Here is a 12,500-nt window from a genome sequence, read left to right as displayed (position 1 = left end):
TCAAACGCTGTATCTTTTATCTGTGAGAATAAACCCTTTAACCATTATTCTAAGCCCCCATTGGTGCTTATCTTCAGTTTTCATATTACCTTTCTAAGACACCTTTTGTATGATGGCATATAACCAAGAATGTACTATCCAAAACGTTAGGATATTTCCCCTAGCAGGTGAACTCTGGGCAGTTCTCTTCTTCAAGGACGTAAGCAAGAAAAGCTTAACCCTCGGTAGTTAATTTTGGTAATATCATTGACTGCTAAGTCACCGTTTAAATGTTTACATATCTGGTGATTCAGACACATTCTAAAATATGCAGAGATTTAGCATTACCATACACTATCCATTGCAAATATTACCTCTTTGTAGCGCTGACCAGTAACTTGTGTAAGACTGCATTCATTTTGATGATGCTTTTACCTATGATGCAAGATTTCTAACAATGGATAACAACATCACTACGTTTTAATAGTTTCATCAAATTTTCAATTTTATTTCTATGGCATCTTACCCCAAATAATAATAGCAGTAGATAAAATGCAAGTTTATCCTGAAGGATGACATAGCAGTTAGTATAAGAAATCATACTTCAAGTCTGAGTTAATAATTTTGTCAGTACTTTTAACTAGGAAGGATCACAAACACTGACAGAACTGAACACAGTGCATGTGTATTCAAGACACAGAATGTAGTGTATGTCTATTTAATGAACTGAATATTGCCTCAACGCTTTCAGTATTTCCGAGAATTTGACTTTAAATCTACATTAGATACATTTCTGTACAAAGTCTCATTAATCATTTGTTAGCTATCATTTTTATACCTTGAAGAAGACTTTCATATTATCACTTTCAATTAAAATAAGACCTTATTCAATCTTTTTATGTGGCAGGATCATAGGGTGCATCTTGACAATATGGAGTAAAAGAATCATACAGCCTGTCTTAAAATGTGCATAATGTTGAAGGCTGTGAGATTATTTTAATGAATGATACAGAGAGTAGTTTGTTTTACATTTCTTATTTTGAATGTCATAATGCAAATAAGGGAGAGGCAGACTTATACAAGCACACATTTAAACTTAGAGCTATGCAGTAGACATAACTGATAAAGTTTCAAGTCATGATGATGCTTAAAGATAATATTATGTGCTGTTAAATACCATGGAATGCATAAGTTGTGATATCTTCAAATCCTAACCAACATATTACATGTAACTGTTTTTTTAATCACTGCATCTTCTTTGACCACACTGTTTTAAAACACATATTGCAAAATACTAAATAACCTTAATTTAAGATTTCTAGTTCTCTGTTTCAGAAGCTTTGTCATATTTGTTCATATATAGGTAGTACTATATAAAAGGTTGTAATATTTGCTCACATTTAGAAAATGTTATGTAAATACTATCAACGTTATCACAGGTATTCTGAATTTGATATTGTCTTATTTTACAGTTAGTTGAACATTACACCTACAAACCTGATGGTCTCCTAAGGGTACTTACAGATGTCTGTATTTCACCAACGACATCTCAAGGTTAGCAGTTTTTCAAATCTTGATCAGTTTTGCTGTATAAGTTAAAGCAAGATAAAAGGCTAACTAGAAATGATGATGTCATTTGAAATGATTTAACAGTGCAAATTTGTTCATAGTTTATAAAAACCTTATCATAGTCTCTGTAATGCATAATGCTTATAAAAAAGCCTCATCCAACCTCATAATGTCAATTTTCCTTTCAGAAGTAAACATGTAAATGGTTGAAGGTTTCTGTAACTGTCACATATGAAGCCCAGATGTTCTCAGCCTGACACCATGTCACATGACCTGGGTTTGATTAGTGGCTGAGTCACTGCTGGAGCCAGTTGCAGAGGCTGTTTGCTGATGCCACCTCATCTGTGTTGAGATGAAGGTGTTGGTGGAGTATCAGCACAAGAGCTACATGAGTGGAGTGATACAAAACTGTAGCTCTGGAAATGTGTGAGCTGTGAGTGCTGAAGAATGTGCACACAATCTGTTTGGATTATGGCGGGAGGGTGGCCTAATGGTTAAGGTGTTTGCCTTACAAACACAAGGTGCAGGGTTTGAGTCTCACAAGGGATAACTGGCTAGGCTTAAAATGGCTCACAAGGGCAGTTAGCTTAGTACCAATCTATGAATCTATGAATCTATGAATCTATGAATCTATGAATCTATGGAAATAATGAGTGTGCAAGAGTGAGCAATCAAACTTACACTAGCAAACAGTGAGAAATCAAACTTACACTAGCAAACAGTGAGCAATCAAACTTACACTAGCAAACAGTGAGCAATCAAACTTACACTAGCAAACAGTGAGAAATCAAACTTACACTAGCAAACAGTGAGAACTCAAACTTACACTAGCAAACAGTGAGAACTCAAACTTACACTAGCAAACAGTGAGAAATCAAACTTACACTAGCAAACATAGACTTGCACTGTGTTCTCCAGCCAATGGTTGGGTTGTTATCATTATCCACAAAACCTTTTAAGTCCCATTAGCTAACAGCCATGACCCAGCACCCCCATACCAGTGTCATCGACTGATGGACAGGGAGGAACAAAAAGCCCAATAAGGCATATGGTGGTGGATGGTCATACTATGGGGGAGGGGCCAAACATTAAAATATGTTCCTATAACTGTATTTAATGTATCTGGAAATGGTATTTTGTACTAGTCAAGACTGGTATGAGCAGAGAGAAAGGACTGCTTTTGAAAGTCTTTTTGAAAACTTCACAATGCAGAGAACTATCTGATCATATTATGGCTGCAACAGATAAAGCAGCTGTTGCCAGTCCTGAAATCACTGAAAAGCAATAGTAGCTATTTTGTCAGTGGTATAAGATGCCATGTGTGTATATCTAATGTAATAATGTTTGTCATTTATTGGGACTATTTTAGTAATTTATTCTATAGCAGAGTTATTTTCTGCCCGGTACTCTTAAGTACATAACTGCCATCTGCCCACTCTTTACCTTTTCTTTTTGGGAGCTTGACTATTAGTTTATTTATTTATTTATTTGTTTATTTATGTATCTATCTATTTATTTATTTATTTCAATTTTAAGTACATTTCTCTTTTTTGTAGTCACACCTTTTTCAGTTATTGTTATGGCACTAAATAATAGCAGTAAATAAAAATCAAAGTTTCTACAGTAATTAAGATACTTCTCTTTTCCACAGATTTGTCTGTAGATATTTGATAAAAAGAGGTTCTTAGCTATATAATTAGTGTATTACAATGATTTTATACATATTTTCTGTTGACCTGCAGTTTGACCATTAGTTTTGATGTTTAGTTAACTTTCACTGCATTTAGATTTGCCCTTTTGTATTATCAACCTACTGAAATCTCTTTTGTAATAATTTACAAGATGTGGTTACATGAAATGAAAAAGCAAAAACTTAACAAAATTAACAAATAATTTGTTCTTATTCTTAGGTTCTTTTTTACTAGAATAATCACATCTTATTTAATTGGCATGCAATTATTCAAATCAAAAGCATCTAAAACCTTGGAAGGTTGGCAGCAACACTCCCAAGAAACATTTCTTAGCAGGGGGCAAACTCCACTGTACTTCCCATTGTAGGTTCAACGTCCCACACCTCCATATACACGCACACGTGCGTGTGTATGCGTGTGCGCCTGCGTGCATGCATGCATGGCCTTTCCCAGTCAACAAATATCAATAAATAAATAAATATAAAAAAATATAACATATCAAATAAAAAGTGATCAGACACAATTTGTCAATCACCAGCCAACCAAAAAACAAAACAGAAAATATAAAAGATATTTTTTGTAAGAAAGACAAACCCCTCCTACCCCCACACTCTCTGCTAGTTATATATACCAATTACAAGATTGTACTACAGTGGGGAAAAGGTAAAGTTACTGAACACCACTGTTCATTGATGTCTGCCACTATATCTATATCTATGTGTGTATTTATTATTCAGATACTGATGAGGTTGTAAGTGAAACTGGTCTCCCTACATGTTTTTCTTGCATTAAATGATTTTTATACTTTTATTGTGTGCAGGTATTTGTGATTTATTTGGATTTCCTTGTACCTGCACTGTATTTTTTTTTTTTGGCTCCGAGCTCATACACACACACACACACACACACACACACACACACACACACACACACACACACACACACACACACACACACACACACACATAAACTTGCCTGCATTCTGTAGTATCCTTGACTCATGCCTTTTGTTGTGAATAACAGCATAGCCATAAAAGGTATATTCTTTGCGAATATAGTAAAATGGCTGTAGTGTGTATATTCAAATACACAGAAGGCAGATCAACTTTTTGGCACTCAGGATTGAGTGAAATTATATAAAGTCTGAATACTGGTAGGTGTGGTCAGCAGCAATGCTGACCAAAATGTTAAGTGCTAAATGTGATATAGCTGGTTTTGTTTTTATGTGATTGTGTTAGGTGGGTTGTTTTGGGATCCTGAATGGTAGTTCTTATGTGGATTTCATTTTTATGCAATATGCTTTAGGGAATAATTGCTGGTACAGTTGTCACTGTGTACCAGCAATAATTCCTGTCTTCAGAGATGTTCCTTCCTCGTTCTGGTTGGTGCAAGCATGGACCTGATATATTTAAGTAAGAGATGTGTGAGGGGCTTGCCTCCAGATAATGTATTCTGAGTCATATCCTCCATGCAACAAGCACCTTTTCTGTGAATTAGCCTTGTGTTGGATATGATTTTTTAATTGGCAATGTGTCGGTGTTTTTTGACTACAATACTCTGTGTGTTCAGTATATTTTGCTTCCTTATTTGAGATTCATTCTTTTTTGTTGTTGACCTTAACTGATATAATTGGTACAAAAGTAATTATCACAATAACATAATGAAAACATCTGCAGCTGCTGACTATTGATGTTTCACTTTGAACGATGTGTTTACAATTTCAGGTCGCCCTCCTCCTCTGCCTGACCAACATCCAGCGGTAAGTGTCATTGCCCTTATTCTATAATGAGGTATGGTTTGCTACCTAGAGAAATGTAATACTTTCATTAACTTATCTACCAATAACATTTTCTTTTTGGTGTTATCTTATGACATTAACCTAATAGTGTAATCTATATAATTTTCTAAAATATTTTTTATTTAGTTCAGAACTCTTTTTTAGCAAATGTTTAATGCCAAATCAGACATGACCCAGATATTACTTCTGTTACCACTTGGTATCTAAGTCCTTCACCAAAGGATAACAGTAATGCTTCCATCTCCTGCAGCAGTTGAGAAGGTGGAGTTGTGCTGAATAGATTAGTAGCACTGCACTTATGAGGAAATGAACACAAATGTCCTAATGAAATAAAGCAATAAAAACTTAGTTACACTATATAAAAATTTGACTTGCCTTTATTATACTCTTCCACGATATTTCTTGTGTTCTTTCATAAGTTCCATCCCATCTTGTCCCCCTTATTGGTAGTTCTGTTAAAAAACAGAAAATTAACAAGTGTTACAACACATACTATGAAAGAGAAAAAAAAAATTTTCTGGTTCAATCACCTAATTATACCATCTCTTCTTTGCCCCTTTCCTTTCCCTAAAATTGACCCCATACTATAGGCTTCTTAGAGTCAAAGTGTTTTATCTTGCATTTTTTATGCCTTGAAGATGCATGACTGCTAGCTTCCTCTGATACTGTAGCATATTGAGTGCCATTTCCTGCAGCACTCCCCATTTGATAAAAAGCATTGTTTTAAGGTTTTCTGTCTCTCCTGCTATGAATTGCTCTGATTGACAACTTTTATTTATTATATTCTGTCTTATATTTCTGCTCTTAAAAATGTTTAATTAGAAGAGAACAGAAATAAACATTTCTATTATATAACAGCAGTTTTATTCCACAAAGTTCCCATGACAGCATATGTTAGCAATTACATTTTCTTTACCTTTAAAATTATTTTTTTATTAATAGATCTGCCTGTATCCCTACAATATCACCAACATTTGTGATCGTATGAGACATGATTCTTTCAGCTCCAGTCAGAGGCATGCAATGAGTGTGATTTTCTAATAAGTTGCTGCATGTCCACTTGTTGCTATTTATGTGAAATGTACAATTTATTGTGAATGTGGGGTGGGCTTGACAACTTCTTTACCATCTTGACCACATTTAAAATTGCATTTTGTCACCAAGTGAAGACCAGCTATATCAAACGTTTTCTAGGAAAAAAATCTTGGAGGATGTTATATAACCATCACAGAGGATGTTACATAACCATTATATCAAGCAATTCTTTTTCTATACTCTCAGTGGAATGACTTGCACTGAGAGCAGAGCAGGTAGAAATGTTATCTCACTTAGAGACTTCTGTTTACCAATTGCCACTCTACACCTGGCCTACTACCTTCCCTTTCGTCTTTCTTCTTTCCTTCCACCCTTTCACCTCTCTTTTTTCCACAGCATCTTTCAGGCTTTTTCCCTTATTTTCTTTCTTTCTCTTGTCTACCTCTGCATCTTCTATTATGTTTTCAAAATGCATTCAGATGTCAACGTACATCAGAAAATCTCCATAGACCTAAGGGTGCCAAACTTTTTCAGTTCACAAATCTGTGTAAAATGTTGTGATTTTTGAATATTTTCATTAAAACTGGATTGTATAATTGTGTGTTACTTATGATGTGTATTGATATTATTTAGTAAGAGTAAAGTAATACGAAGCACATCGAAATAAATCTCCCTGACAAATGAAGTATATTGTTCCAGAAGCATACTGTAATAGGGTTGGATGTTATATAGTATGACATTCTGATACATACCACTGCTAAAGATTTAAATATTTTGTGGAGATGGTAATTACTTAACAGACTATTGCTGCTATTTAAAGTGAAAACAAAGAAATTAATATGTTAATATATTTTTATTGCTGAGTCATCCCTTTACTTCATTTCTCTGACAAGTTAACTATCTACTGACTTATTCATGAATTCTAAACTATAATCTCAAACTCATATAAACTTTTAGTTGGAGCTTTCCTTCCAGAAATAGCTGTAACTGGTATGGCAGTACAAAACATCATAACGAGTGGCCTGCTTCTTCTCTGCAGGCTTTTGTCCTCTTACATTACTGGGTGTTCAGGGGTTATGCCCAAGATGGTGAGCAGTAAACAGCACTGTTTTTTTAGCTCTTATTCATTTTAGCATCTCTCACAGGATTTTTACTAAAAAAACTCAGAATATTTCAAAACTTGATGGCTTTATAGTGGAACATCTGCTAAAGATTTACTACAAAAAATGTTAATTGCGTTTTCCTATCAAGAAAACTAGAAATAATTAATTATCTCAGAAAGAGCCAATCTAAGCCCAGTGTACAGGACAGTACTATATAAAAAGACATACACGCTATATATTAAGTAACATCAGTGAGTTATCTGTAAAGATGGGTAAATTAGAAAGCAAAATGGACAATTTTAAAGAGAAATGTAAAAAACAAGTCGAAGTGCTGAAAGAATCAGCAACAATCATCATAAATCTTGAGTATAGAAGAGGCAATGTCTGATTTTGATGGAAGATTACTTGAAAATGAGAATAACAGTGAATTTCTTCGGAAGCAAAAACAACTTATTCCAGAAAAAATAGAAGCTTTAGAGAACAGATCTAGAAGGAATAACATTGGGATTTATAGGATTCCTGAAAAAGAAGAGGGAGACAGTATGATTCAATTCTTTAATACCTGCCTGCCTAAAACTTTGTACCTGCCTGAAGATTTTTCCTTTGGCATCAAAGGGTACATAAATCACTTTCTAACTCATGTTAAAAAAAAAACACTTTCACCTAGGTCAGTGATCGTAAGATTTTGCTCAAGTCGAATAAGGATTTAGTCTTAAAAGCTGCATAGACTAGTTATCCACTTACAATTAAAGAAAATACTATAAGATATGAAAACACTATTCATCATTAGCAATGTCCAAGAAAAAAATGTATGCCACTTGTTAAAAGCTTAAAGAAAAACAATATTAAAGCACAAATCTTGTTTCCAGCAAAAATAAGGATTCACCTTCCAGAAGGAAAGATTTCTACCACCTTGGAAGATGTGAAAGACTTTATACAGAAAAATAAAATCCAAAAAAAAAAAAAATCCAGAAGAAATGGACTGGAATCTATCAACTTCTTTGAAGAGAAGTACAACAAGAGATGGCTGCTTAATAAAGGACAAAGACAGTAAAAAAATGAAGTACAAATGAAAATGAATGTACTTCATGGTTATTAATTTTTATTAATTTAAAGAAATGCTTTAATACTTATGAAAATTCTTTCCTACTTGAAATGGTTTCTATTTCCTTTTTTTAATTTTAGAGTTGATTCTTTTAGCTACATATGAAATTAAAGCCACTTGTTTTCATTTAGAGTTTAAAAGGTTAAACTAGTCATCTTATTAAAAGTTAATCATTATTATGATGAAACTTATGTTAGGTGGCACACTTTCTGATATCTTGGCATAGTTGAGTAATACATTATGAAATATAATGCAAGATGCAATGAATGACACTAAAGAGGCATGTTAAGTTACATTATGGGTTCTTAATGGGTTTTTAAAATGGTCCAGTAGTGTGCTACTGGTAGTATACTTGACATGCAATAGCACCCAATAAAGACATGATATGTTATAAACAAAGTATAAAAAATATAGTTTCTTACATATATAAAAGTTATTATTGGAATGTTATCAAATAATTAGAGTAACATTCATACTTTTACAAGTTAAACCTGGATCACACATAACTGTCACTTTTTAGTGCAAGTTTATATGCTGTGTCTCCTTTAAAAAATAACAGTCTGCTTTATATTAAACATCTTATACAAATAGTGCTTGCTGAATCATTACATGTTATTTTTTTTAAATACAATAACTTTTTAGTGGTTAACATAGTTTGAAATTGTTTTTGTTGTTTTTTTAGTGGTCTGGAGGGGTTTGAGGGATGTGTGATGTGGAGGTGGCTTGGATTCACTTGTGAACATTTTTATATGAGTTGTAACTGATGGACCATTCATTTTCAAGCCCTTATCATGAACACCAGCTTGAAACAATTTAGACTCATGAGCATTTTTGTGATGGCGCAGGATTTCTGAAAGTTCTGATAACTGTCCAGGTTACTCCTTCCTGTCTAAAAGTAAATAATCGTAATATTTTGAATTATATGCTATGGTGTCAAAGAATACAAGTTTGCTAATAAGCAAAAGACAGTGAATTGCATTCTAGTTCTGAATGTTTGCTACTGATAATATACTTGACACACAATAATTATGTTTCAAAGTATAAAAAATATAGTTTCTTACATATATACAAGTTATTAATAGAATGTTATCAAATAATTAGAGTAGCATTCACATTTTTACAGGTTAAACCTGGATCACGCTTCGCTGTTATTCTTTTCATGCAAGTTTATATGCTATGTCTCCTTAAAAAAATGACAGTCTGCTTTGTTGGAGCTAAACATGCAAAACATTACTTTGACACTATAGCCTATTACATGAAAGGTGAAGTCATAATGGCTGGTGATATTAATTATATTTTATAAGACAAAGATTCCACTGTAGATAGAAAGCTGAGAATCACATTGTCAGCCAAACACTTAACAACTTTTGTAAGTCTAATTATTTTAAAGGATATATATGACCTAAGGAAAACAAACTCACTTCAAATTACCTATTAGTCATATATATATATATATATATATATATATATATATATATATATATATATATATAGATATGGAACACAATCAAATATCGATAAAATTATTGTCTCAAGCAATCTGTTATCACATATCTGAGAAGTTTCAATAGTTTCATGTACGTTATTGGACCATATTGCTATAATCTTTAGTATTATTTTAAAAACTGACAGTTTAATACATCACAGGAGGTTACCAGTGTACATTATTAAGATAAAAGGATTCAAGGATTGGTATGTTAAAGAGATCCAAAAGTTCCTAGAAATAAACATAAATGGTGAAGTATCTGACATTGTCCTGTGGGATTCACTAAAGACTTACATAAATTTTGGAAGAGTTACAAGCTGGTATATTAGTAAAACAAAAGAATGGGGCAAAGAATTAAATACACTACAGGCCAAAATAGACACACTAAAGTTAAATCTAAAATCTAATGACATTATCAGTTAATCTGAACTTAAAAATTTAAATACAAAATATGTTAAAATTTTAAATCATAAAGTTTCAATAAACCTGGAAAAGCTGAAACTTCAGGCATATTCAATAAACCCTTTAAGTTTGCATAAACTTGCTCTTAGATTAAAGAAAATGGATAAATTAAATCATATCAAAGAAATTATAACAAATATTAGTAATAAAAAGAAACAATAACAGATATTAAATCTATTTTTGAGGGCTTTAATGCGTTTTATGAAAACATAAGTAATAATAAAAATAACCTAGATGATGATATAGTTGAAACTTTTCTAAGGGAAAATATAAATAATAAACTAATTGAACAAATATAAAAAAGATAGATCATTTACTTTAACAGAAATAAAAGATCAAATAAAAAAGTTTAAAAAAATTAATAAAATACTGCACAATGATGCATTTAAAATATTAGATAAGATCTAAAGAGAAATGAAAACAACTGCGAAGTCCCCCTCCATCATGGAAATATTCCCTTATATCACTCATTCTAAAACATGACAAGGATCCTACAAAATGCTCTTCATACACAACCATTTCACTTTTAAATCTGGACTATAAGATGTTCATGTCCATTTTAGTTAACAGAATTAATTTAGTTATACCTAAACTAACGATCACATTGGGTTTAATTTAAATAGAGAAGTACAGGATAATATAATAAGAATACATACATTAATAGACTATGCAAATAACTATAAAAAGAACGTTTGATCATTTGGCTCAGTTTAGATACATCTTTTGACTCAGTTAATTGGCCATACCTGCTTAAAACACTTAAATTATATAATTTCTCACTAAGTTGTACAATAACTCTTGTGCTTATGTTAAAACAGATTCTTTTTTCTAACTCCTTTAACTTACAAAAAGGCACAGAACAAGGCTGTCCATTAGCACTTTTACTTTTTGCATTAGCTATAGAATCCTTTGCTAATAGTATTAGATCCAATAAGAACATTAATGGTATCAAAATAAAACAAATTTTTGAAATAAAGATTCAACTCTTTGCTGATGACATTTTACTAAAAATAGGAAATATGGAAAATTCATTAGAACATATAATTAGTTCTATAAGTCAGTTTGAAGAAGTCTCAAACTTTAGATTTAATCATAATAAAACAAATACATTATTAATTAATAAAACATTTAAAAAATCATACAAAAAAATCTAACTTCAATTAGAATAGCAATAAAGTGAGAACCTTGGTATAACCATTATATCTTATAGTAAAGAAATGATACAAATAAACATTTAACAGGTTGTTAATAAAATTTCAAGTTTAGACACAAATTGGAACAAATTCTTTGTTATCATTGAAGAACAATTAATGCTTATTAAGATGGTAATTCTCCCTAAAATATTGTTTGTCTTACAATCTTTAGTACTATCTCCATCAAAAAAGTGATGAAGAAGATAAATAATATTCTACTTAAATGTTTTTGGCATCCTAATAAACCAAGGGTTTTCTTTGTTTAGCACAGAAAAGGTTGGCATCTCATTATTCAAAATGGAAATAAATACATCAAGAAATATTATTAGTAAATAATAAATATATCATAAACAGTCATAAACAAATAGTCCCTCATAGGTTTTTTCTGGTTATTAAAAGATTTTTATGCCTGTTTAGACAACATCATTTCCTCTTTCCAAAAGTTCACATATTCTAACCATTGTATTTAAGAATTAGTATTTTCTATGTTTCTAGTGGCATATACAAATGACTGCTTAGAAACTCATAACTTCAATAAAACGCTAGCATTGAAGCAACAAAGTAACTTAATTTATTGCCATCAATTCTTAAAGGGTACATATATATATATATACATATACTGCTGAAAATTTAAGGGCCAAATGCAATCAAGATTTTGAGAATTGTTTAATTTTACAAACATTTAGAGACTTTGTCAACACAGAGATTAAGAAGATATTTAACCTAGATAAGAAATTGTTCCCCAAATTACTGGAATTCTTAATAAATATTAATAATAATGCAATGAAAAATAAATCATATTTGTCACAAATTTATAAACGTCTTAGATTAGATTTCACATATGTAGACCATCTCTATTGGAACTACTCATCACAAATTAACAATGAAGACTTCTCTGAAGAATACAAGAAAATAATATTAAACTCTACAGACAAAACTACATCTTCATCATACTAGAAGATTTCACTTGGAAATTTTTACACAGAGCTTTTGTCACTCATAAAATTATAATCGTGTATAATTCAAACAGAATTAAATCCTGGGAATGTGATTATGAAATAGCTGAACAGACACATATG

General features: G+C 31.7%; 1 protein-coding gene across 3 annotated transcripts in view; it reads left to right on the top strand.

Moving 5' to 3' along the window:
- Nucleotides 1-12,500, top strand: part of SYK (spleen associated tyrosine kinase) — a 1,380,702-nt gene that overhangs the window by 1,101,192 nt on the left and 267,010 nt on the right. For all 3 annotated transcript variants that reach the window (XM_044060819.1, XM_044060818.1, XM_044060817.1), the window contains exons 6-7: nucleotides 1,452-1,533; nucleotides 4,964-4,998. In XM_044060819.1, the coding sequence (XP_043916754.1) occupies nucleotides 1,452-1,533; nucleotides 4,964-4,998 (117 nt within the window). The remainder of the gene's footprint in view (nucleotides 1-1,451; nucleotides 1,534-4,963; nucleotides 4,999-12,500) is intronic.

The sequence above is a fragment of the Protopterus annectens genome, chromosome 2.part0 (assembly GCF_019279795.1).
Source record: "Protopterus annectens isolate FY-2018-M chromosome 2.part0, PAN1.0, whole genome shotgun sequence".
Classification (NCBI taxonomy): Eukaryota; Metazoa; Chordata; order Ceratodontiformes; family Protopteridae; genus Protopterus; species Protopterus annectens.
The sequence above is the reverse complement of the archived record's forward strand: the minus strand, read 5'-3'. Positions and strand labels throughout refer to the sequence as shown.